We start from the raw sequence: 26,406 nt of genomic DNA, 5'->3' as shown, positions 1-26,406 counted from the left end.
TCTGTTTATTCTTGCAGGAGTTCATAGGTCCCTTTTGGTGCCTCCGGGCTGCTTTAGGTCCACTGGTGGAAACATATGTTTTACTTGATCGGTTACTGTTTCTTCAAGAGCAAGGAAGTGCAGTTGAAGCATCATTGTTCCCTCTGTTTGATCCTGCCATGTCTCCAAGGAATATGGCACTAGTTGCTTGGAAGTTAACGGAAGATCCTTTAGAACCAAGTCATGGTAATGCTTCTCATGCCTGAATACGTAGGTTGATGGAATGGTGTGTTGGGGCTGAAGAGTAAGACAGACTCTTCTAGTGTGGCAGAGCTTGTTCTTCCTTTAGATCTAGAGACAAACATTATCCTTATTGGCTAGTCAATGGGCATGGAAAGAAATATAGCTTCTGTGTAGTGATTTCTAGGAGGACATGTAGCAGTTCTTTTGTCCACCAACAGGCATGTGGTCTGCAAAACATGCACGTTTGTCTTGATCTTGAAATATATATATATGAATCTAAACTCTGAAGTTGAACTTTGCTTTAAATCTATGACAAATATTTTCTTTTGGTGGTGCTGGGCAATATACCAACTGCTCCACTGCTCCTTTGCAAGCTGTAACCATGTGTATTGGCTACTTGCCTGATTTTCTAGTCTACTTGGGACATTGAATATTTTGCAGAATCTAATATTATCTATTCTCACTTTAAATAATATTGCAAATGCAGATATGGGAATGTACAAGAGATTGCCCTCGAGCAGCGTGCCTTTATCCAATAAATACTAGGTCAACTTGTAGATCGATTCCATGGCCTTTCACTTTCAGCTCATGCTTGCCTGTTTCTTTGAAGTGAAATGATCACCAGACAAGTTGCTGTTGCCTTTTATATTGTCTGCAATATGTATGTAGTTATTTGCGCAAGGCTGACAAGTTGTCAGGGATTTCTTTTTGTTGATGTACCCCTTATCAAATAGATTTGCCCATCATTTCTATTACTATACTGTAGAGTGAAACAATCGTTATACTATCACATCTGCCTGAAAATAAGATTATCAAGTGGATCTTTTCTCAAATGAAAAATTCACCCCCTGCCTATCCTGTTACAGTTTGTAAACTAGTATTTGTCGTCATAGATAGTTAGATACGTAGGTTAAATGACTGATCATTTAGGCTGAGCTAGACAAATAAGCATTATACGCTGTAGGTTGCCTAACCACACTGACCATTTGTCTACAAAGTTACGTGTCGTCTCATAAAATATCGAATCCCGTTGGATCTTCGAATGTGATGTTACCAACATGGGCTTGACGAGGACCAGTGCAAGAGGTTGACTTGCGTTTATTAAGCATGTGCTACCACATGATCCCATCAGTGTGTTTGTGGTTTCAGGTTTTGCCATATCTTATCCACGCATGCCCGTGTGTCTGGCATGTGGTGCATTTTCAGTCCCTTTCGGTGCACCGACTTCACTGATCTTGCTTGTATGAGCTTTATTTAACGGACTTTTTAGCTCATTGAATTATTTATCTTCATCTTGTAATGAGTTTTAAAAACTCTCTGCAAGCTTAGCAACTTCTAGAATTGGCCTGGTTACAGTTATGCATGTCCATGTTGGCCAGTCCTTCCTATCATTCTGCACCAACATAGTTTTATAGTTTAGAGGAAAGTGATGAAAGCACCAGTGTATTATATGCAAAGTGAGGGGTTGAAAACAACCCCTGGGTCACTGGTAGATAGATAAGATCTGTGCAAAACCTAACTGCTCGCGTCGTGGCAGCTCAATAGCAACAAACTTTCATTTGATAGATGAGAATTTGCACTGGAACTCAACTGTCAGAATTCAAGTTTGAGTTCATCTGTTTTGGCTGCATTACCTTTGCAACAACTGGCTGGTTTTACTTCCATGTGTCAATTCAAGCTTTCCTTACCAGGTCACTATGTGATCCTGAAGGTGAGAGAGCTATGCAGTATTCCCACTTGTTTTTGCCCCCCTTTTCCTTGTTCTCTGTGCAGGATTTGTTCGCCCATGGGCGTGAGAGCGACGCCGCCCTGTACTTCCGGCGATGCATCCGCGTCGACGTGGCCACCCAGAGCCGTCGCGACTCTTCCGTCCGCAGATCCTTATCCTGTTTTGTACACCCGGAGGTTCCCTGGAAGGCCGCCGGTCAATTCGCTCCGCTTTTCACTGATGCAGCCACCGTCTGAAAGGTAACGACAGCGCACCTCACTTGGACCCTGGAAGCTCACCTCTCTTTGTGCTTGCCAGCCAATGCGCTGCAGCAAGATCTTTGGTATCGCTGCAACACTGACCGGTGGGCGGACCGCTGTTTGTATCGCTGTAACACCGACCGGCGGGCGGAGCGCCGTTCCCCGCTGCGCACCTGGCACAAGCCGATTGATTGATTGTTTGGTTTATGGTAAACTGAAAAGTTGATTTGAACTGGGTGCAGTGCAGCTGCGTGCGCGCGATGTTAGGCCGGCCGTGCGGAGCGGAGGAGATGAGATGAGGTATGTGGTGAGGTTGCTGCTGTTGCTGTCGCTGCCCATTTCCAAGGTCCCTTTCGCTTGGTGCGGAGCGGAGCATCAATTCCCCCATTTACTGCTGCGAGGACAATCATCTATCATTCACTCAAGCCTCTGTCAAGGAGCTTGTTTAGCATTTTGCCTTGTTGCATAATGCATATGGATGGATCCACGGCACATTAACGTTTCCGCATCAGCGTGCTGGATGCCATCTTGTCACAGCCTTTTGACAGGCTTGACTTCGTCTCCAAAGCCTGGCTGTGAACAACTTTTTCCTGTTCACTGATTGGTTACTTTGCCTTGGTGCCTCTGATCATAGGAGAAGATCTTGAAGAGGAATATGCCACTCCTGGAGAAAAAAAAAGTTCACCACCACCATGGGAAGATCATCATTCGAGGCCGAGGGGCAGGCACACGTGGTTCGGATGATCGGCGATCCGGACGGTGGACGGACGATCTTCTCTTCTCAGGGGATCGACGGCGATCTCCGCCGCCCGTTCGGGGCCCTGGATGGGCCTGATTGCTTTGGCGCTATCTGAAAGAGAAGGCAGGGAGGGGTGGGCACCAGCCAACGGCGGGGGCTCACGAGGTTTTTGTGTGTGGTGTTTGGCGCGCGCCGCGTGCATGCATACATACGCCGGTGATCCCTCCCCGGCTGCGCGTAACCGAACGGGCAGTTTCTCATCCCCCTCCCATGCCTGTGTGTTTGTGTGGTGTGTGTGGTGTCTCCGTGTCTGTGCGCCTCGCTCGCGCTCAGCACCGTGTCAGCTGCCGTTCTCCGCGGTGCAACGTCAGGGTGCCTAAACGTCCTGCGCCACACCCGGTTACACGACGGCGCGGCGTTCCTCGGGGCGCGGCACACGCGTCGTCGCCCTGAAATCTGTGCTGGAAACTAAAATTGCATATTGCGCCGGTCTTGGAATGAGCGAATCGTATGATTTTCAACGGATGATGTGGCTTTGCACCAGATTGACGAGCCAGGGAACGGCTCCCAGAAATGCACATTATGATCAATCGTTCCCTCACTCTGGCCTCTAGGTGGCATGGTAGATAGCTGAGGCAGAGCACGGATCCCGAGGCGCTGTTGTACTCCAAACTTAACCATTTCAACGTCCTTGTTTAGCTTGGCCTTTCCCGGTCAAGTGTCAAAGCTGGAGTATTATTACTCCAAGTGGTGAGCCGGAGATGTGGACCTAACCCAAGTCCACGGATTTCAGATTCTAGCAGAGAAGGCTTCCGTTTGACATTGCGTGGAGACGGTAATCTTGTCTGGTAGAACCTGTTCTTTTATATGTGTTTTCTAGTTTGACTAATTGATTTTCTTAGAGCTCCTACAATTTTTATTTGATGAAGCTCCAAAGTCCAAACTAGAGACAAAAATAACGACTGCAAATGTGATGAAAACAACAATCTACTCCTTGATTTTACGCAGTACAGCGCGCATATATAACAACCACAAACTAGTTGACCTCAAGTAGTGGGAGAAAAGACAGGCAAGAGTAAGTCACCGCAATATGACAACAAATTATCTGAAGATGTTCAATTATCAGTGTTCCTTTTATGCCAGATGTTATTAGTGTTCAGCATATCATAGAGTATGCATGGTTGTAGCTCAATGTATTTGTATTTTACACAATATTTTCAGTAAAAATTGATACCAGTCTTTGGATTAGGTACTTTGCATGACTACGATCTAAACATGGTTTAAGCTCGCATAGACGCACATTGACTTATTAGTGCTGTTTTAACTAGCAAGTAGGACAAAATTTATTGCATTACAACCAGGACTGGTTGTCATACTAGATTTATTTTTGTGTATCACCAGGGTTAAAATTAAGAAGACAATTTTTTGAGATTAAAAATTAAGAAGACATATTAAGTGGCATTCTGTACCCCCTCTGGTTATGCAAGAGTTATCATTTTGGACATCGACACGGTCTTTAAAAAAAACACAAATTTGATCATTATTTGTTTACATTATGTTTATAAAAAAATCACAAGTGCATATTGAGAAAAAATTACACGTATAATTTCCAAATATCAAATCTAAATACCCGTAAACATATACTCCCTCCATTCCCCAATATTTGTCTTTCTAGACATTTCAAATGGACTACAACATATGAATGTATGTAGACATATTTTAGAGTGTAGAGTCACTCACTTTGCTTCGTATGTAGTCACTTGTTGAAATCTCTAGAAAGACAAATATTTAGGAACGGAGGGAGTATAACATAGTCAAAGTCGTGAAAGTTTGACTTTATCCATGTCCAAAACAAAAAGAAACTTCTACATGACCAGAAAGGCTTCCTCTCCTAGAGAAACGAACTAGCTAGGCCTAGGCTACTTCATATGCCCTAAAGATTGACAAATGTTTTTTTTGCTTTCCTCCTAAAATGGAGTTAATTACACGATGGTACCACAATTGGGGCGGTGGTGGCGAATTGATATCACTTTTCGTAATTTTTACATGTCAGTACCATGTTTGAGGCTGTCTGTTACAAAATAGTCTAAACCATATCTAATAATGTATTAACGGTGTATCTGACAGTTGGGGCCCGCTTGTCAGGTGCTGACGTGGCATGTTCTTTTGCAGAAAACCCCTTTACTTTATATGTAATCACGTAAAGGCCCGTTATTTTTGCGCGAAAAAGCTCGCGTGGGAGATTTTTTATTTTTTCGGACTTAATTGGAAGTTTCCATCGAACGGGACAAATATATATAAAATAAACATAAAACAGCACCCAGCAGGATTCGAACCTGCGACCCGCAAAAACAGCAGACGCGCGCTTAGCCACCAGGCCGCAAAAACGCAGGTGGTAAATAACATGCGAGATTTCTTTTATACAAGCATGGACATGCTGGGCCGGCTGTTGGGCCTATCGCGGCTGCGTGCCGTTAATTACTCTTTTTTATTTTTTAAAAACATTAATACATTTTTCTCCGATTAAATATTACTATTATTAAGTGTGCTTTTTTTTAGAAGATTTATATGCACGGGCCAATTTTTATGTGTCTTCGCTAGGACCAGAACCATAAACAATTATTGTGTAACCTCATTATATTATTCAAATACGCAACTATTACAAAAATTATATGCCCAACACACAGTTTTTTTACTTACTCGATATTGATTATATTATTGTCAACACACTATTATTAAAAAGTTGATAACATGTATTAATTTTTTTTATCATAATAAATTTATAAATGAAATAAAAAAACTCATCATAAATTAAGAAAATGTTCAACATAAATTACAAAAATGTTCATCGTTAAGAAAATTGTTCAACCTATATACAAAAATGTAAACCGTATATTAATAAAATTGTGTGAACATATATGTTTGTTTGTGTTTCCCTATTTACAAAAATTTCATCGTATATTAAAAAGATGTGTTTATTAAAATTTTCTTATTAAATTTTATACGATATTAAAAAACGATCATCACATCATATAATTAAAAATAGTTCATTGCATCATATATTACAAAAGTGTATCATATTTAAATAAAATGTTTGTCACATCATTCAATATATATATACATGTGTATAATTTCTTCTATATATGATATGCACACTGCGTACGGCCCGAAGAATACCCATCTGAGAAAAGATAAAAGAGACACGCAAAAAAAAACACGAACAAAAACAAGTACAGGAAAAAAACGAAATGGACGAAACTATAAAATGTGTACGCGTGCAGCCTAACAGAAAGGTCGCTGCGGCGCGATGGCAGCGACGGTGCGCTGCGACCCCTCCATAGCTAGTTCGAATCCTGGCACCGCGCTTGGGGCGTGATTTTTCGTTTTTCGTTTAAAAAAAAATCCTGGCAGGGCGCTCTTTAGCAAACCAGGGATGGATGCGTAATTAAATAAGAGGTAAGGGTCTTTTTTGGAAAAGAACGTGCTACATCAGCACCTGACAGGCGGGCCCTAACTGTCAGATACACCGTCAATACGCGGTTTAGACTATTTTGTAACAGACAATCTCAAACATGGTACTGACACGTAAAAATTATCAAAAGTGGTACCAATTCACCACCACCGCCTCAATTATGGTACTATCGTGTAATTAACTCCCTAAAATGGCATTGAACATTTTACTAAAAGGAGTACTAGCTAGGATAGCCACACATTGACAAGTGGAGCCACTTGGTTATCTTCGGCCTTGGATAGCTAGCAATCCAGCCTTTTTCAGTTCCACTTATACAAGATGATATTCCTTTTTGCCCCTCCTTTTTTTAGAACAATTCTTATCACTTCGAGAGAGAAATGCAGAAGAAGAAAAAATCTGTTGCCAGTGGCATATGCGTATGCGTGGAGCTAGCTTGTGGCCGGTCGTCTCTTGCGCTGACGTGGAAGCTGCTCCTCTTATTTGTGGGAAGAAAAGGCGAAATGGAAATAAAGAAAAAGGAATAACAGGTGAAGAGGAAAAGGCTTGAGGTAGACCCACCACCTAAACCACCTTATAAACCTCTCTTTCTCCACAAGTTGCGAACTCATGACACAAGCACAACTCCACCCCTCTAGAACTCTTGCTTGCTTGCTTGGCCTGTCCGTTTCTCTCTCTCTCTACTGCGTGTTCCTCTCTCATCGCATCAACAAGGAGAGCAAGAGATAGAGAGAGATGTCGATGAGCTTCCTGAGCATGGTGGAGACGGAGCTGCCGCCGGGGTTCCGGTTCCACCCGAGAGACGACGAGCTCATCTGCGACTACCTCGCGCCCAAGGTCACCGGCAAGGTCGGCTTCTCCGGCCGCCGCCCGCCCATGGTCGACGTCGACCTCAACAAGGTCGAGCCATGGGACCTCCCCGGTACGTCTCTCTCTCTCTCTCTCTCTCTACTTTGCACCGATGTGAAGTGACTAGTATTAATTAGACGCAACCAAGAATTCCTTGTACGATCTTGCATGGATGCATATCGATCGATCGATCGAGAGAGAGAGGACGGTGGAGAGAGAAAATGTGTTCCACATGCAACGTTCTTGGCCTTTTCTGTTCAATCCAACTTCTTTTGTTCCCTCCCTTTGATTTTTTGTTCTCCTTTTATTTCCCCCCGTTGGTGTTGCTTCCGTGCTAAAGAAACACGCCAAAGCCCGCAATGTGTTGTGCACATATGGCATGCACACTAAACTGCACCCTTTTGTCTTATCTCATTTCTGCCAAGGACAAGCTGAAAAAAAAAATTCTCTAGCGTTTCTTCTACGCGCGGAGTTCTTTCTCCCTCATAGAAATCCAAAGAATCTGATTTATTATAAACTTTCGGAACCGGAAACCGTCTTTGAAGTTAATTTGAAAATTAACTATTAATACTTGACTTGGAGTGCTCTTTGAAGCTTCACAAAAGAATAGTTCTAGTAGCTAGGCATGCAATTGGTCCATAAACTGGAACTGTTAGTGATTTTTTTTCTTATGTGTTCCATAGCTATTTGCAATCTTATCGATTGATCATGCGCGTGCGTATTTTTTAAAAGGATCTTTGATCTTTGATGTGGCAGTCGGACACGGGGGTCGCTTTCTGGTTAGGCTCTGATAAAGGAATATGTCAAGTGGGGGACTTCCAAAAATGAAAGAGTTATAGCATTTACCAATTCCACTTTGCTAGAAAAAGCGTGGTTAACTCGAATCTAGAATCTTTTTCTTGTCCTTCGCAATTCCAGCTTCCCAAATCATTTACTCACCTTCAGATGCGTACGTGGTTTTTCTTTATCTTCTATATTTTTAGTAATTTATCCTATCTAATTTGGTGTATTGTGCAGAAACTATTATTTCGTGTCCCCCTTGGTCAATGTATGATATCTAGCTAGCGACGCGCATGCTGAGCACCGTGTTATACTTTTATCTATATATGAATATAAACCTTTGATCTAGCTAGGGGGCTGTTATGCAGAAACTATTATTTATACACACCAATATATTTTGCAATAATTTGCATCGTTGTGTTCCAATAATAATTCATGAAAAAAGTGCATACAGAGCGGGGATCTTCCATTTTACTCCAAGGCTGGTACTGAAATTTCAGGCCTTCTAAATGTATAGATCTTAGTAATTACATGCTATATGTATGCAACAATTTCTGGTCTTCCAAATATATAGATCAACCATAATGTGTTGTAGACAAGACAAATAATGCTTGTTCCAGTAAAAAAGATGGTGAGACGATGTGAGGATTTTTTTTAAACACCCACTTAGTTCACATGTGGTTCAACACTCCTTGTGTTGCTATTTATTTTATTTCTAACGTCTATCCTTTAAATCCCTTTTTGCGGAAAATCATAATTTAAATCTATGCACTACTTTATGGGGAAAATATATAATTCCAGCCTTTAAATTACTGTTGCACAATCTATCATCACCACTACCAAGTTCACTAGGCAACTGTTTTTAAAAAAAAATTCAGTGGGCTAAAAGGAAATGAAAAACTGACGTGCTAGACCAACTACACCACGACACCTTGCGACTCTGTTAATGCAACAAGCATATATATTATGACGTCATCATCACCTATAGGCTTAAAAAGGAAATGAAAAACTGACGTGCTATACCAACTACACCACGACACCTGTACAGTTCGTTAACGCATCATATTAGATTTATTATTAAGCCAGTATTAGAGGACCGATTATGACGTCACCCTGGGGGTACATGCCCTTTCCCTGTCTAATTATGTTAACGCATCATAATTTAAATCGATTATTTCTAGTGGTAATAAACCGACTTCCATTGAAAGCGGCCAATTGTGACAAGAAAAATAGAAGGTGGGGGGAGGGTCGATGAGATCGACGTGGTCTGTTCCGTCTCCGAGATGCGTGGTTTTATCGAAACGTGTCAATGTCACCGTCAAAAGATAGAACACATGATGGAGAAACCCCGGTTGTGTTACCTCAAGCTTTTTAGGGCTTTTGCCATCGTTTATTTGTGGGGCATGTTTGATAGCTTAGCGATTACAGCTTTTCTCATTATATCTTTCTTTACCATGTTGGTATCTTTATATTATCTTTCATCTATTGTTAGTGACTGCATCGGTGGGTGGCAAGGAGTGGTATTTCTATAGCCTAAAGGATCGGAAATATGCGACGGGGCAGCGCACGAACCGAGCTACTGTGTCGGGGTACTGGAAGGCAACCGGGAAGGATAGGGTGGTGGCACGACGTGGTGCGCTAGTGGGGATGAGGAAGACATTGGTGTTCTACCAAGGGAGGGCCCCTAAGGGGAGGAAGACGGAGTGGGTGATGCACGAATACAGGTTGGAGGGTGCGCATGAGCAAGCTTCCAAGGTAATAAGCTGCCGCTAAAACCCTAGATCATGCATGAAACAAATGAACATATCATATGTAATGTTCAGTGAGTAGCGGTTTGCAAAGCCATCGATTTATTTATTTATTTTCCGTTATGCAAAACATATTCATCTGCATAGCTATGACCTAGGTAGGTACAAATTGGGTGGGCACAACCAATCGTATAGGAGATTTTTTGCAGTGTTTAAGCTTGTATTTAATAGTTGTTTTCAAGTTTGACGTACTGTACACATGAGATGGACTTCTTGACCTGTCACTTTCTGTTCATTTATTTATATTAAAAAGAAAAGAAAAAAACCATCTACTTATTGGTTGCTACTTGCCAATTAATTTTCTAGGGGGACTGGTCATTTTCATCCACCGGTTTTGTTGCGGTAGACGTCCTATTTAATAAGGACTAATTTGTTCTAATTTTTAAAATAAATAAAAGGACAATGGTGGACTGATCTTAACATGTAGTATAGGTTAGCTGTTATGGATAATGACAACTTATACCAACTACTTGAAGTACCATTTTCTTTCGTCTCAAATAGTTCAATGATTTTTATTGTTCAAATAGTTCAATGAAGTTCATATTAAACATTGTTTAAAAAGATAGTAGAAGCACTAAACTTTCTTGGTGTTATGATTTTTATTGCGATTGAGCATAAAAGCAGACACACCACCACATGGATGCAGTCGCACAGAGGCGCTCCTCTAAAACACACTTACAACTGATAGAGACCGGGAATAAATATACGGTTCTGACAAAGTTCTTAATGAATTTCATATGTAAACTTGTGGTGACTTTGGAAACAGGTTGGTCATCTATAATCTAGGATAGTGGAGTAGACTAGTTAGATTCTTAGCAAGCTTTCTCGCAAAAAAAAAGAAGATTCTTAGCAAGCTGCAAAATAGGTAAACTTATCCAATCCAAAACAAAAAGAGGTGATCAAACAAAGTAACCAAAATGTAAAAGGTAAAACTTATCCAATTTTCCAAAAGAAAAGGAAAAATTCTTGGTTGGATGCATGAACCAATTAGGGTTACATAGGATGGTCCTGTCCACATCACTTCACTGTGACAAGTGATGCACTCAAGAGCAAGTACAGTGACAGTGATCACCAAGATCTCATTCACATCACCTTGTAAGACTGCACCTACCATTGAACTACTGACCAATCAATGCTCTCTTCTTGATCCTCCATGTGTTTTCAGCAGGAGGACTGGGTCCTGTGCAGAGTCATCTGCAAGAAGAAATCAGGAGTTGGTGCCACCCCCAGGCCAAGGAACCTCAGCAACATTGTCCATGGCACACCCACAGACACCTCCTCACCACCACTGCCACCTCTCATGGACACCACCCTAGCACAGCTCCAGGCCACCATGAACACCTCCGCCGCCGCTGCCGCCGCCGCACTTGAGCAAGTGCCCTGCTTCTCCAGCTTCAGTAATAACAGTGCCAGCAACAGCAGCTACCTCCCCATGGTGACAGGCAACAGTAATGGCATGGGCTACATGGACCATGGCCTGCCTGACTTTGGGAGCTACCTAGACCCCGCCATGAACTGTGACAAGAAGGTCCTTAAGGCAGTGCTGAGCCAGCTTAGCTCCATGGGTGGTGAGGTGGTGCCGAGCATGTCTCCTCAGATGGCTGCTGCAGTGAGCTCTACTTGGAACCACTTCTAGGCAAATTTGTTTATTTATGCAGACAACATAAGCAGACAACTGGCTAGCTAGTAGTTAATCTGCAGTGTGTGTGTGTGTGTGTGTGTGTGTGTGTGTGTGTGTGATGATTTCATATCAAAATGTATAATTATGTCTGTTTGGTGCAATGTTTCTTGAGTGTGAGTATTAGTAGAGGACGCGATGATTTTTTTTCTCCAGTCGATTTTGAAGGACTAAAACCCTGGAATGATTTTATTTTTGAAGAATTCTCTAATGATTGTTGAACTATGTACATTCATAAGTACAGGTTGCAGTGATAAGAGATATCAGTTTTTTTTTCATCAAGTTTGGATTGCTTACCACATGTGTCACGTGGTAGTGATCGGACAGATCAGATCATTGATGTCCCACTGAATGTTAGACATGCTTTCTCCCCTTAATGAACATCATGGTTGATTGGTGAATGCATCCTCAATAGCCTTAATGGCATGATTCTCACAGTCCCAAGAACAAATTAATTCAACTGATTCCAGAACGAAGCCCACATAAATAGTAGCAGTATTGGAGCTTGTATCAGAATCAGTCCAGATGCAGAACTGGTGTGTCGCTGAAATTCATCTAGAAAAGTAAACGTCATACTTACAGTATAACATTCCTGCTTGCAAATTCTGGTGCAAAAGATATGACTGCACGTGCCCTGCAAAAAATTTATAATATTACGTGCGGAGAAGAGAGAATATGGATGGCACACGCAACCCGTTATACTTTGGATTACCTGATCAACGATACCTGGATACCGTGTTAGTCCAAATTTTATTTACTTTTCCCATTTAATTTTTTTATTGGATGTGTGGAAATCGTATGCATATACTCCCCCCTCAAATTTCTCATATGCTATAATATTTTGGTATGTTTTGTAATTATATTGTAATTGAAATAATACGACATAGTTTTTATGCTGGAGGGAATGTGTTATTCAGTGAGAAAGATGCAAATTGTTGGGTAGATGGTTTTTTTCAACGACGACACACAAATTGAGGAACAGTACTGAAAGGTCCTGTTTCTCTTTCAGTGCCCTGTTCTGTTGTTCTGTTCTTCATATGCTGGCCAGCTGCATGAGTGAGAGTGACCACCCTTCTCTGCTTGATGGCACCTTTCAGGGTACCTCATGTCATGAATACTAGTACCATATGCGTATAGCAACAAGTCTTGTACATCCATACCAATAATGTGGAAGAGTAAAGTGCAGAAACAAAGGACAAGCTGTATTTGAATGAATCTAGGCAGCAGCAGCTGCTAGGTAATGCTATCTTCTCTTATCTTTAAACATGATTTATTTAACTTCAAACATATTTACACATGATTTATGGTCCCAATTTTATGTTTTATCGACTCTAATATCAACTACTTTTCTTTCAGATCCTTTTTTTTCCAGAAAAAATCGTACCCAAGCACAAGTTTTTAAGAAGAAAAAAACCCATGCAATCCAACATTTTCTTTATGCAAAACGGTCAGTCGGACAATGAACACATCTAGGTTGTGATAATAATAGATTGTTAGGCTGATGTGCTGCACCAGTGGTAATCACTTAGCTCCTAGTTGCATGTTGACTGAATTTTTCCGGAGATGCCTGATAGGCTACCATGCATGTGCTCCTTCTCCGATAAATCTACATCAACCGACCAACTCCTGAAATTTTTGCCTCATTAAGTCCACAACTAAGGCTGGTGCTGGATGCATCATTTCAAGCAACTCCAAACAACTTCACTGTTCAGGTAATAAAACAAGAGTTCCATGCAGTACAACAGGTACAAACTGTTGTGAAAGACCAAACCTCACCAGACATACTTGTCGAACGATGCAATGTATCATCCAATTGAGCAAATGCGGCCAAATGCCGGGACAGTTGTGAGTACTGGTTTACAACCACAAAGTAGTAGAATTGAATGGTGCAATAACTTGATCTAATTTAGGAGCTGATCTAGTTAAAGCCCCATAACCAACCAGGGCTTATGTGCCTGCACATTTCAGACCAGGCAAGGTGATATACAGTTGTAGACCAAATTTAGCACACTTGCAGCCTTGAGCACACTTCCTCCTGAGATCCAGCTCCCACATGCAACCAAACTGGCTCACATCACTTCACATCCCAGTGACATGAGCAGTGTACTCTTGGGTATGGACTGTCTGAGCTGAGGTACTAGTGCTCATTGGCCTGCGACGATGCCACGGGGAGAGGTGGCTGCAGCTGAGAGCAAGTTCAGGGCTAGCATGAGCGCGACGCCGACGAATGAGGACACGAGTGATACGCCTCCACGGTTGCAGAAGGAACCAAATTTGTTGCATATCGGGTTCCAACGCGTGTGCAAGTTACCATTCTTGCCTAACTCGGCCATCGAAGCCGCTGTCGCGGCACCGGTGGCCAATAGAACCATGATTACCTGGGACATTGACAGTACAAGGATGAAAATATATCATGTCTTGCCGTCCATTGATACTGGTTTGAAATTTGCCAGATGTGCCACAGTACTAGTTGTCTACAATACAAAGTACAGCACCAGCAGTTTCACTCAAGCCACTGGTTCTGGATAGTTGCAAAAAGATTCTTGATTAGATCGAGTGCTGTGTTTTTATAGTACCACCGTCATAAGGCTCCAAATTTATCAGATATCCCTGGATTGTGTATGAGCATTTAAATTTAAGATCAATACGCTTGCTTAGACTAAGTTGGTTACTCCATTAAAATATTTTTGTGAGAAACAGTCCAAAGATACTCTGATGAAAGTGTGAAACTACTACCGGATGAGCGAGGTTTTGTGTAAGTAATGGCCAGTAGAACCATGATTATCTTATTTGGGACATTGAAATTCCGAGGAAAATATATCATGTGTTGCCGTCGATCGACACTGGTTTGAGATTTGCCAGATATGCTACAGTACTAGGTGTCTACAATACAAGTGCAGCACCAACAGTTTTTCACTCAAGCCACTGGTTGTGGATAGTTGCTTGCAAAAAAGATTCTTGATTAGATTGAGTGCTGTGTTTTCATAGTAGCACCATTAGAAGGCTCCAAAATTTTCAGATCTTCCTGGATTGTGTAGGAAAAACTTCATTTAAGACCAATGCACTTGCCTAGATTGAGTTGGTTGCTTCTCTCGTAGATGTATTCGATATTCGATCTACTAAAATATGTTTATTAGGAGCAGTTAAAGTCTACTTACTCTGATGAAAGTGTGAAAGTACTGCTGGGTGAGGTTTTCTTTGAGTAAATAATGGTCAGCTTATAGATAATGTTAAGTGTCATTTAATCGGTAAATTACTATTAATTGAGAAAAAAGAAATTACCATGTCCATCCTATGCACTACCAAATGCTGGGCCCTTCCCTGCACAAGGCACCTTCTGGTGAGCAGCACCACCAAGTTATACAGACTGGCAATGCCATTGGCTATGACAAAGCACCTGCGAAATTGACGGTTTACCGTCACAGAGACAGCATGTCAGTAAATTCGACAGGTAATGGCAGCAAGCAAGCAAGCAAAGCAAGGAGTCCCCTACACAAACGCAGGCGTGTCGCTGAACTTGGCAGTGAAGGTCTGCGTGAGCGGCCTGGTGCCCACAATGGCCACCACCGCGGTGTAGGACTGCCTGTTGAGCCCCATGACCACCGCGGCCACCGCCGTCGCCAGGACCGCCGCCGCTCGCAGCAGGACCGGCCGCAGGCCGACGAGCTTGTCCTTGAGCGAGCATAGCTCCGCGGCGGCAATGGCAGGGGGCTTCTTGCCATGCTCGAGGTCCATTGGTTGACTGTGAAGAAGAACCTCAGGAGGTCTGGGGTGATCGGAGTTGGTGCTTTTGGGAGGGAGATTATATGCTGGTATAATGGTGATCCCAAATTTGAGGTGATCGGATCTTGCAAGTTTGGGTGACTTACCAAACCTCAAAACCGTAAATTATGGGCTACTTTGTTTCTATACTTCGTGAGTAAGCTCGTCAAGAAAAGATGTTTCTTTTTAGAGTCGTTTGAGACTTGTGATACGGGTGGAAAGTGAAGTGCCACAGAAGAGCATTTTTTGTAGAGGAATTTGCATCTTGAGTATGACAGGGGGAGCGTGAAGTGAGGGCAAACTGTGGCACACTTCACTGGGAGAGGTACTAGTTTCCTGGTTAGGTACATCTAACATGAGAAATTATATGATTTGACCTTGCTTTTTGGGCAAGATTTCTTTAAGATTTAAGGAATGTATAAATAGTTTTACATTGGTAGCAGAACACCAATGGGGTGGTGGCGCAGTTGGCTAGCGCGTAGGTCTCATAGCTAAACGTGAGTGATCCTGAGGTCGAGAGTTCGAGCCTCTCTCACCCCAAACCTTTTGGATTTTTTTTTATTTCCTTGGTGCTAACATCAAAATATGTTTTAGATACATATATAATATTTAACTTTTGTATGGTGTTCCATTTCGTCTGAGTTCCTAGTTATTTTTTGTTTAAATTATGGTCCAAAGTACCCAAACATTGAGGTCGATTTTTCAGTTGACCATTTGCGATAATAATAAGTTTGAATTTGAAACATAACATTTCACTTTTGTGATCATGCATATACATTCCTTACTAACTGACCACAACATATATGGCGTTGTGTAAGAGGAACATTATTCAGAAAATTAACATTTCAACACCACAGCCTGTCCTTTCTTACAGAGCAAACATGGACTTGATCATGAATGATTGCACTTCGTCTCTACGGTCCCTTGGCCCAGTACCATGTCAGGTACGGTGTATAAATACCCACAACTACAAATACACGTACGATACAAACATGCACTTATTCGCTGCTACGCTGTAGAGATGTACGTAAAATAAAATACAGCCTTCAAAGAATTATTCATCACAATAATTACAGTCGTTTAATTACCAATCATTGACAGGTGGGGCCAGCCATATGCAAAGTTATTTGCTGTTATTCATCCAGAACGAGAGGCCCCTCCAGGACAGGACACAGGACAGGACAGAGAGGATTTGATCACGCAGTGAGGTCTGACAGTGCCCACATTTTACATACAAAAGAATCTAGGGGGTAAGCAAAATACAGTTTTTTTCCGTATTATCCACACCCGCACTCTCTTTTTTTGTTGGCGCAGTCCGTTTACGCGCTTCGGGGTTTTCTTCTATGCGACCGATCGGTCGATCACCAGACACGAGTATAATACAAAGTGTTCCCAACTCCAGATTATAAGACACAGAACAGGGCATCACTTGGTACAAGCGCTGACATGTTTTGCTACTTTTTCCCGCCGGACGTAACCCCGACTACGACGTTGCTCACCTGCGAAAATGTGAACGGGTGGTGTGAGCAATGCGGGATAGCTTCACTGGGCAACACAAAGTACAAATGCAGATTGATTGGATGGTGGTAGCAAAGCGCAGAGGCGGCTTACCAATTTTCCCTTGTCATCTACTGTCATTGGGTTTTCGACGACCACCGTTACATTCTGCGATTGAGCGGATGGCTGACCAATACAGGGGAAAGGGAAAGGGAAATTAGAAGAGGTAAATCACCTTGGAATTCACGGTGAAAGCTCAAAGAGCTCATCATATGCACATACCGCAGAGGTCGATGGGACACTATATGAAATTCCGTTTGGTGCATGCATTGTAGGTGGCAAAGGTCTCACGGTGTTCATCTGGGATAAGAAAGACAAATAGATTAAATAAGCCGGTTTCACTGAGCATTTGCAGCACAAAGAGATCCAAAGAAGATTTTGACATACTCCGATGTTCGTAATAAAATTGCAGATAGCACATTTGACAGAAGATGCTCCGTATGGATACATTAACACCGTCTGGCACTGGCCACAGTTCACATGAGCTATACTATTCACTGCACCATGAACAGATAGAATTCGTCAAGTGGAGAACAGATAAATAGAACACATATGATACACACAAAGGGAGCTTAAACATGCATGAGGTATAGGAACAGAGAAGGAGAACATGCTAAAATGTTAGCATTTTATTGTCTTTACATCCTTCTTAATCAGATTAATTTAACAGTACTGCAGAAAAAAGAAGCCGTGCACATGCACATGTACAACGGTAACAGAGACAAGCAATACATGTCAACTTTCCAGGAGCATACATTGCCAAATCCACAGAGCACATGATATAAGGTGAAAATACAATAAACTTGCCCACAGAGAAATAGTTGCTTGAGCAGCATGGGTGATGTTTGACTACTTTCCAGTCTTGACTTTGAAGGCTGGCCTTGACTTTATGACCAGTAAATCCATACATGCAGGGTTTGTGATATAAAAACAAAACAACCAGCAATGCGCTCTACCCCACAAATACTATCTTGTATTTACAGCTTGAGACAACATGAAACTGGTGCGATCAAACTTACTAGAAAATCAGCTAATTTCAAGGCATACGAAGTTTCTGTTAATCAAGCTACACCTGGGGTAAATAATGATAATACTTTCCTAAGGTATTGTAGCATCAACTTGAAAACTCTCCTGGGTTCTATGCCTGAGTAACCCTTTCTGACTTTATAGAACAGATATTCCATTCATAACTACAATTTCAACTTACAAGCTCAAGGATCTACAGAATAATTCGACACATACATCAGTACCTGGCGGTGCTGGTCTGGCAAGGTTGACTGTATCACAACATGAGCATCTGACAGTAGTTGCATTGCGAGTATACATCAATAAAGTTCGACAGCCGACGCATATAAGCTGAGCCATCTCCATTCCTGAAGAAGAAATTTACTCACTTTTTCATAAGCATGCAACTAGATATTTGAAGCACTACCAACAAACCAAGAGCGTACAACAGTATGCAGCTACAAGGCTAGGAATGGGTAAAAGATTACCCACTGTCCAATTTCAAATGCATGGGCTGACCCGTTATAATGAACACAACAGAACATGTAAATAATCACTAAAACACTTGATATATGGTGATAAGGCATAAAAGATAGAACAGCACAGTGGAGGATAAATCTGCCCAGAGAAAGCAAGGAAGAGGCGTCACACATGGCAAAGCAGAACATAGACCCAATATACATGGCAAAGGAAGGAAGATGTATCTAATGTAGACAACAAAACTGTTTAAGCAATGACAGCTAGATTAGAAGGGTTCTATCAGCTACTAATTTTTGTTAAGATGAACCAATATGGATTAACCAGAAGACAAATTTGTAAGGGGGCTGAGCATAAGTGGGTTGAAAGTAACCGCACAAAAGTAGGTAGATGGGTCAAATAAGGAAGGGAAAGTTCATGTTTCTGCCACCAGTCACCCAAAATGTCATATCAGCATCCCCAGTCCAATGATCTAAATGACAATTATAGGAAAAATCCCCATGGATTCAAATCCTCCATAATTCCTACGGAAATTCTACAATCCAAATAGGCTCTTAGTAGCAACCTCAATCTTCTGAACCCCACGCCATACTGATCGAATTTAACATTTCTCTGGGGAGTACACCACATGGTACATCATTGATCCACCAAACAATGTGAACCACGATTGATGAATGCGCATGTTAAGCTAGTAGAACCAAACCTAGAAATGGACAGCACATTCTAGGAATCTATCTACTCTCTTAGGCTATAAAATTGGCATGTGAGGTTTCCCACAACCTGCTATAGGATAAATTAGTCCTAGTGTGTCCCTCCTTCATTTCCCTACCCATTCATCAGCACCCCACTACCACATATGGAATATGATCCAGAACATTATCAACAAAATTGAACATAACACGATCTTGTTTGCACCTTTTGTGTTCAAAAATTGCACAAGTGGCGAAACCAGAGCTCGGGCATGGCCGTTACCTGGAGGCGGCGCGCTGGTGACGGCGTGGCACACGGCGCAGCACACGCTGGGGGCCCCTCTGGGGTAGAGTAGAACGCTCCTGCACCCATGGCACACGATCTGGCTCTGCATGCCTGCAAAATCCCGACCAGGCCTGTCAGGGCGTAGCAGTAGATAGTTTTTCATACACCAATCCGATGATGCTCTGCCCGCTGCTCCATCCGAATCCTATCGCCCAACGCGTATCAGCACCTTGCTCTACCGCAGGGCCGTCGAAACGCGATCAATTAGCACGGGGGACGCTGGAATCACCATGGGAAGCTCCAATTTCGAGAGGACCCAAATCCTGCTGCTGCTCCAGCATGCGCCCACCCTCTGATGATTCCAGGTCGATTTCTCCAGGGAAGCAACGCGATTCTGATCGCGGCGCGAGCAGCCGCGCCGCCGAATCGACGGGGGCGGCGAGAAAAAAACATCGGATTCGACGCTCACCTCAAGAAGAGCCGAGCAGCGAGGAATCCCTTGCGAGAATCGGTTCCGGGAATGAAGGGGGCGAGCGCCTTCCGCGGGGGAGGAGGGAGGGGAGGCGCCACCGATCTAGCTAGCCGCACACGGGGACCTCGAGGCGCTTCTCGCGGAGGACGGGGAAAATGGCGGAGAAAAACTTATTGACGGGCAGACAGCGGCGGTTGTGGCTTGGATTTATTTGGCAGGCGAGACGAGAGGTTGGAGACGACGGAGGAGGAGACCGCGTTGCGTTGCGTCGGTCTCACTCTTCTCTCTTCTTCTCCTCCCCTTCCGTCACATGTTGCAAGAGTCGTGGGCGACCGTGTCAATGAACAACACAATTCCTTTTCTTTATCTCTACATCCCTATTCTTTCCCAGCAGAATTCAACCCCCTGTTTTACTTGGAAAATTTTATGAAACATATGTTTTTACATATATTTTCTCACTTTTCAACTTGTGATCTTGTGGCACATTTCACCTGTTGTATTAAATTTTCTACTTAAAAACCCATGCACAAGTCACGGTCTGACCTTATGAATATATTTTTTATCTTGACTGTTTGTTTGGACCAAAATAGAAGAATTACACATGCCACGGTGACATGTCAGCCAATAATATTGGACTGACAACTCAGATACGAGATACATAGGGCATCTTCTGACATGGCATAATGGTTTGGTGCGGTGTGACTGGTTTAGCCGCAATAAATTCTAACATGAGTGCACCTACGAATCTTGTATTATTTGTTAGCGTTAGGTAGTGGCAAATAATGCATCAATGGAATAGGCACCAACTGACATCTTGGTTGTTATGTTCAAGGGACGTGGCGATGAGGCGCTCAAAGAAGTTTACGAAGAGGAGACTGAATTGTACCGAATTTTTCATGATAGCGGAGGGATCATCGATGACTTCACACATGTTACTAATAATGAGTTTATAAGTACACCTATCATATCTCATACTATTAAATTAAAGCGAATCACTTTGGAAATTATATGTAAAGAGCAATTGGTGGTATTGTTAGTCAAGATATTGTTATGCACTTGCATGACTTTGCTGAAATATGTGATATGAAAAGGTTTAAAGATGTTGATTCAAAAGTTGCCGGGTTGAAATTATTCCCTTTCTCATTAAGAGGTGAGAATGGTTATTTTCTTTTCCTAGTGGTAGCATTAATTATTGAAAATCTTACAAAGAGTACTTTATTGCTAATGTTACCCTCTTGCTAAGATTACCCAAATGAGGAACAAAATTATGAACTTTAAATAAAACATCAATGGACATCATGCTCAATCTTGGGGATTTATTTTTGAAATGACACCATAGTTTAGTCCGGAGAAGTTCAACCTACCATGATACAGCTCCTGAAGCATTTATATTAGTATATCTCTCAACTAGGGCCAAAAAGCTCTAAAAAGCTAACATAGAAGCCATCTGGACCTGGAGCAGTATTTGTTTTCATGCTTTTCACCACCTTGTCTATCTCTTCACTCATGAAGTTAATAAAAATGTGCTTTAAAAGTACCCTACACATGGACTTAATGACCAGCTTATGCTTCAAACCTTTTGTGGCCTTAATCAGACACAAGGGTGAGAGAAGTATCTTTTGAATAACATGATGGTAAATTATTGCCAATGGCATACCAAAAGAGCTACATTTTTCTGAAAGGGTAAATTCCACTTATTTATTTTGTGGGTAAAAGGGGTGAATTCTATTTATTTATTTTGCAGGTAAAAGGGGTGAATTCTATTTTTTTGCCGGTAAAAGGGGTGAATTATATTGATGAGATGGAACGTCTAGATGTTAAAGTTGATATAATTATGTGCATTCTTTCTACTAAGGATGTTTCTAGCATTGATGATGTCCCTCTTGGTGCTTTAGTTGAGAAAAACAAAGGCCAAGTCGATGTAAATTTCATTGCTAGAAATATCAAGCAACAAATGCATATATGAACAATTGTGGAAATTATTATTCTAGGCATCATCCCTCAAGTAATAATAATTACAATAATGGTAATGTCTCTAAGGAACTTAGGGTCATATTCAAAACAATTGCCACTCAAAAGAAAGGGGAAGGGAATTTAGTGTGGGGTTCGAAAAAATGATGTGTTGTCTGGAAAAGATGATGCACTAGCTAATGAGGTATCTTACATTAAAAATGCATTAAAGAAGACAAAATGTGATTGTATGGAGATCCTCGAAAGTATGCAAGCCACCATGGATGATAAGAAGTGTGAAACTTAGAAGATGGCAGAAGCTAAAAGATACCAATATATGCATGATGACCCACAAGTATAGGAGATCGGAACAATCTTGGAGGGTAGTATTTCACCCAAATTTATGATTCGAAACAAGGGGAGCCAAAGAATGTTTATAAGACTTAGCAGTTGAGTTGCCAAAGAAACTCTTCTGGTGTCCAAATAGCATCGTCCTATATATCAATCTTTACCTCAGGACCATTGCAGAGCTCTTCATCATGTCTGTGATCTCATCTGGGACTCCAAACAACATTTGGTCACCAAATCACATAACTCATATAATACTATATCATCAATGGACGTTAAGCGTGCGGACCCTACGGGTTCGAGAACTATGTAGACATGATCGAGCCACCTCTCCGGTCAATAACGAATAGCGGAACCCGGATGCCCATATTGGTTCCTACATATTCTACAAAGATCTTTATCGGTCAAACCTTATGACAACATACGTAATTCCCTTTTGTCTATTGATATGTTACTTGCCCGAGATTCGATCGTCAATATCTTCATACCTAGTTCAATCTCATTACCACCAAGTCTCTTTACTCGTTCCATAATACATCATCTCATAACTAACTCCTTAGTCACTTTTCTTGCAAGCTTCTTGTGATGTGTATTACCGAGAGGGTCCAGAGATACCTTTCCGATACTCAGAGTGACAAATCATAATCTCGATCCATGCCAACTCAACAGACACCTTCGGAGATATATGTAGAGCATCGTTATGATCACCCACTTACGTTGTGATGTTTGATAGCACACAAGGTATTCCTCCGGTATCCGGGAGTTGCATGATCACATGGTGGAAGGAATATGTATTTGACATTAAGAAAGCAATAGCAATAAACTGAACGATCATATGCTAAGTTAACAGATGGGTCTTGTCCATCACATCATTATCCTAATGATGTGATCCCGTTATCAAATGATAACTCATGTATATGGTTAGGAAACCTTAACCATCTTTGATCAACGAGCTAGTCTAGTAGAGGCTCACTAGGGACACGATATTTGTTTATGTATTCACACATGTATTTAAGTTTCCGGTCAATACAATTCTAGCATGAATAATAAACCTTTATCATGAATAAGGAAATATAATAATAACAACTTTATTATTGCCTCTAGGGCATATTTGCATCGACAAATGCGTCCTTCATTACATCGCATTATCCAGAAAGAAAATAGTCTTATAGACTCTAGTCGTAGGCTAGTCAAATACATAGTCTTACAATAAGCAAACGGAGTTCAACACAAGCGGAAACGAAAAGCAAATCTAAGGTAAATGTCTTGAGAGGCTCCATCAGCACCACGGGGAAGCATGTCGAGTGGAGACACAAAACCCTACGTAAGTCACTCCTCGTAGAAATCACCTGCAACATGATACGTTGCAGCCACTAGGGTCAATATGTGGATTGTATTGGCAAGTCCACAGTTCATTGGTAACCTATTCACCTACTTGCACTTTGACTGGTGGGGTTCAAGGCTCTTTTGCATAAAATAGTTTTGCCTTGTTATTTATATAGTGGACTACTCTAATAGCAATATGACACTCCCGGTAAAGCCTCGGCCATAGTCTATAGGCACTCCCAGTAAAGCCCCGGTCGTAACCCGATGCAATTTGAGCGTGTGGGTTCCCCAGTAAAGCCCCGGTTTCTCCAAACCTTTCTTTAATTAAGAATTCCTGGTAAAGCCCCGGTCCTTTGAGATCAGCTCCACAACTCCCCGTTGGTTCAACCCATTGATTTTAATTAAGAAGAGGTGATGAGATCAAGCTGACATCTCTCAGATGAGTTGCTCAAGTTGTCCATAACCTGGGACATGACTAATCATGATCATTTTTATACACTCTACAGAGGTTTGTGTACTTTACCCATGATTCTCGCTCACACCCTTGAGCCACTAAACTTCACTCGTGAAGTAGCTAGGTAGACCAAGACAAGACTTTTGGGCAGCAATAGCCCCCCAGAAAAGGCAGACCCAGTCTAACTACACACCTATAGCGACACACTTGGAGAGCAGCCAGTGGGAGCGCAACGGGCGTGGGAGACCTGCATGAGCGGTGCGGAAGACATACACGGGGGCGTTGTTGACCGAGGCGGGGGTGCCGTTGACCGGGGCGGTGGTGATCTTCAGGGCCATGGGATCCAGACTCCAGAATGACAACGTTGACTGAGCCAGCCCGATCTCTAGATGGTGTCGAACCAGCTCGATCTGGAGGCAACCTTGACTGGAGCGGCCCAATCTCCCGATCTGGAGACACCGTTGACCAGGGAGAATCCTGGCAGGGCACGTGAAGTGGGAGGGAGGGGAGCGCGAGATGGCCAGAGGAAGATGGCGGCATTGCAGGGGGAGGCAGCGTCTGACCGAGAGGAGGTTGGCGGCGGCGCAAAATTGGATATGCACGAGTTGCGCGTGCTAAAAATATAACCTAAGATCTAAGAGCAACTCCAACACGCCGACCCAAACGGACGACGATCTTGTCCGCTTTTTGTCCGTTTAGGACGGCCCGGCGGACACCCATGCCCGCTTCCGCGTTTGGGTCGGCGCATGCACCCAACACTGGCCCGACCCAATTTTTAGTTCCCGCAAAAAATAGAACATAATATTTTGAAAATAGATAAACATTAATTAAACATTAACTAGCAAACATGACCGTGTGTTGCAAACGGGAGGAAAAAAATAAACCACAGACCCCTACTCCCTAGTCCGCTCGATCGTGGAATCAAATTCGGCCATGCGGGTGTGGCCGAGGGTTGGTCGGCTCAGTTTTATTATTTCTGATGTTTGTTATACCGTCATGATTGAAAATGATTAAATCAAATTTTTTTCCTAAAAAATAACTAACTAAGTCATTTTACGAGCATATGCATCTATTGAAGGAAACATTATGCATCTATAACCATGACATTTTTTTTTCGTTCGGGACATAATGTCACAGACGTGTCTTTTTTTTAGTGTAAGCCGTCGTAATAGCCACCCTGTTATAGATGATGTTTAACAAACCCCAAAGTTCACCAAGCAAGTACAAAGGAACTTGATACTCTCATGGTCTAAGGAATTATACAAACATTAACTCTTTGTATGTTGTTTACCATTAACTTATGACAAATGTAGCTCATAGTATAACATCAAATTGGGTTGATTCACCACAAGTGTTCTCCTAACACTTTGTCCTCAAAGTTGCTGGCATAGTTATGCCCCATGTTCTAGGAAAACAAAACCATCATGCAACACTTGGACTAGTATTAGAGACATGACTAGGAATACATTTTACCGTTTATTATTTCACACGTGCACATGAGTTTTCCTCCGAGCCTCGTGGTCATTGCAGACTCGAGAATCATTCAGAATGCACGTATTTATTGTTCTAGCTGATTAGAGGGGTGCAGAAATAGCTAGAAGTGAATGCAGAAAGTATGGAAAAACATCTTGTAATGTATTTATCTAGAAAATCGATTATACTCCGGCGTCAGCGGTGGCGCATCGGGGGTGCTTTGGAGGAGCACGGGTGGTGACTGCTCTCGAGGAGATCCGGATTCAGATCCCGCAACACACCAGTTGTTGCGATGGGAGGAATCGCAACAACCACTCAGTTGCAAAAAACTAGTCTGGATAATACGTTGCTTTTAGCCATCTCATTAAAATCTGATCCAACAGTCACGAAGATGGCGGACGCACGCGTCGTGTTCCGTGAGGTGGTCCCAATCATTTCCCTATATATAACTAGTAAGCTTGCACGTGCAACGCACGTCTTAACTCCATCACATAATTATGATTATTAACACAGTTGTTTGGTTCTACATAGTTTTTCATCTGCATCTGTTTCACCAAAAAATAGCATTTGTTTGGGTGAAAGAAAAATTAAATCGCATGGAAGGTGTAAATAATACTCCCTCCATTCACCAATATAAGATGTTTTGAATATATCAATATGAAATACATATGAACTAAAATGAATGAACAAACACACTAAAACATGTCTTATTCTTTTGATTTAGAGAAAAGTTAGAACCAGAAATGCAATTCGGCTCCCGGGTCCAGATGCTCCTGCAATCTAGACCACGCAGGTGCCTCATGATTTGAGCATGGCTTGGTATTCGGTTCGTGTTTCTAATATAAAAACAATACATGATGCCCACCCAACAATATCACTCAATGCGCGCTGCCTCCCGGACGCCATCGCTGGTACAGACATTGGGACAAACGGAGCCGCCTGTGGTACTCTAGCTGCCCCCACCACCTCCATCGACACCTTACGTCCCATGATTAACGATTTTTTAATTCAAACTGGTAGATGTCACATACAGATAGACCAAGTACAAGTTTTATGCATGTGCCCCCTAAAATGTATCAGACGTCTTCTAAAAT

The 26,406-nt window shown here is 42.2% G+C and overlaps 4 protein-coding genes and 1 non-coding gene across 6 annotated transcripts in view; 3 read left to right on the top strand and 2 right to left on the bottom strand.

Moving 5' to 3' along the window:
• Positions 1 to 1,055, top strand: part of LOC123102235 (protein RRNAD1) — a 6,253-nt gene extending 5,198 nt beyond the window's left edge. Inside the window, exons 12-13 of the mRNA XM_044523529.1 lie at positions 18 to 225; positions 710 to 1,055. Of these exons, the coding sequence (XP_044379464.1) occupies positions 18 to 225; positions 710 to 768 (267 nt within the window). The 3' untranslated portion in view covers positions 769 to 1,055. The remainder of the gene's footprint in view (positions 1 to 17; positions 226 to 709) is intronic.
• Positions 1,056 to 6,995: 5,940 nt separating this feature from the next.
• On the top strand, positions 6,996 to 11,791 carry LOC123102234 (NAC domain-containing protein 21/22). Of its 2 annotated transcripts, none has more exons than XM_044523528.1 (3): positions 6,996 to 7,320; positions 9,520 to 9,782; positions 11,004 to 11,791. In XM_044523528.1, exons 1-3 carry the CDS (start codon positions 7,134 to 7,136, stop codon positions 11,469 to 11,471), a joined length of 918 nt encoding a protein of 305 aa, XP_044379463.1. In that variant the 5' UTR covers positions 6,996 to 7,133; the 3' UTR covers positions 11,472 to 11,791. The 2 variants fall into 2 exon arrangements, with proteins under 2 accessions (XP_044379463.1, XP_044379462.1); XM_044523527.1 differs by having other exon boundaries at positions 11,001 to 11,791.
• A 1,454-nt stretch (positions 11,792 to 13,245) lies between these two features.
• On the bottom strand, positions 13,246 to 15,455 carry LOC123102233 (CASP-like protein 1B2). Its single transcript, XM_044523526.1, has 3 exons — positions 15,007 to 15,455; positions 14,796 to 14,910; positions 13,246 to 13,891 (listed from the first exon to the last, which is right to left on the bottom strand). Exons 1-3 carry the CDS (start codon positions 15,246 to 15,248, stop codon positions 13,658 to 13,660), a joined length of 591 nt encoding a protein of 196 aa, XP_044379461.1. The 5' UTR covers positions 15,249 to 15,455; the 3' UTR covers positions 13,246 to 13,657.
• Positions 15,456 to 15,727: 272 nt separating this feature from the next.
• On the top strand, positions 15,728 to 15,815 carry TRNAM-CAU (transfer RNA methionine (anticodon CAU)). Its single transcript is given in 2 exon segments — positions 15,728 to 15,765; positions 15,780 to 15,815. It is a non-coding gene; the product is annotated as a tRNA-Met (tRNA).
• Positions 15,816 to 16,297: 482 nt separating this feature from the next.
• Positions 16,298 to 20,071, bottom strand: LOC123102232 (protein LOL2). The gene is made up of 7 exons (XM_044523525.1): positions 19,759 to 20,071; positions 19,287 to 19,400; positions 18,083 to 18,205; positions 17,220 to 17,329; positions 17,055 to 17,132; positions 16,887 to 16,958; positions 16,298 to 16,774 (listed from the first exon to the last, which is right to left on the bottom strand). The coding sequence occupies exons 2-7, from the start codon at positions 19,396 to 19,398 to the stop codon at positions 16,730 to 16,732; spliced, it is 540 nt and encodes a 179-aa protein (XP_044379460.1). The 5' UTR covers positions 19,399 to 19,400; positions 19,759 to 20,071; the 3' UTR covers positions 16,298 to 16,729.
• Between the last annotated feature and the right edge of the window lie 6,335 nt (positions 20,072 to 26,406).

The sequence above is a fragment of the Triticum aestivum genome, chromosome 5A (genome assembly GCF_018294505.1).
Source record: "Triticum aestivum cultivar Chinese Spring chromosome 5A, IWGSC CS RefSeq v2.1, whole genome shotgun sequence".
Lineage (NCBI taxonomy): Eukaryota > Viridiplantae > Streptophyta > Magnoliopsida > Poales > Poaceae > Triticum > Triticum aestivum.
This window is presented reverse-complemented; position numbering and strand designations above follow the sequence as displayed.

Excerpts from the sequence above, each read along its gene's own strand:
- LOC123102234 (XM_044523527.1), top strand. The coding sequence starts at position 7,134 with ATGTCGATGAGCTTCCTGAGCATGGTGGAGACGGAGCTGCCGCCGGGG. Across the intron at positions 7,321-9,519 it reads CGAGCCATGGGACCTCCCCG|TGACTGCATCGGTGGGTGGC; the intron begins GTACGTCTCTCT and ends ATCTATTGTTAG. Across the intron at positions 9,783-11,000 it reads CGCATGAGCAAGCTTCCAAG|CAGGAGGACTGGGTCCTGTG; the intron begins GTAATAAGCTGC and ends ATGTGTTTTCAG.
- LOC123102233 (XM_044523526.1), bottom strand. The coding sequence starts at position 15,248 with ATGGACCTCGAGCATGGCAAGAAGCCCCCTGCCATTGCCGCCGCGGAG. Across the intron at positions 14,911-15,006 it reads AGCGACACGCCTGCGTTTGT|GTGCTTTGTCATAGCCAATG; the intron begins GTAGGGGACTCC and ends TCAATTTCGCAG. Across the intron at positions 13,892-14,795 it reads TAGTGCATAGGATGGACATG|GTAATCATGGTTCTATTGGC; the intron begins GTAATTTCTTTT and ends TCAATGTCCCAG.
- LOC123102232 (XM_044523525.1), bottom strand. The coding sequence starts at position 19,398 with ATGCAGAGCCAGATCGTGTGCCATGGGTGCAGGAGCGTTCTACTCTAC. Across the intron at positions 17,133-17,219 it reads ATTTTATTACGAACATCGGA|ATGAACACCGTGAGACCTTT; the intron begins GTATGTCAAAAT and ends TTCTTATCCCAG. Across the intron at positions 16,775-16,886 it reads TAGATGACAAGGGAAAATTG|GTGAGCAACGTCGTAGTCGG; the intron begins GTAAGCCGCCTC and ends ACATTTTCGCAG.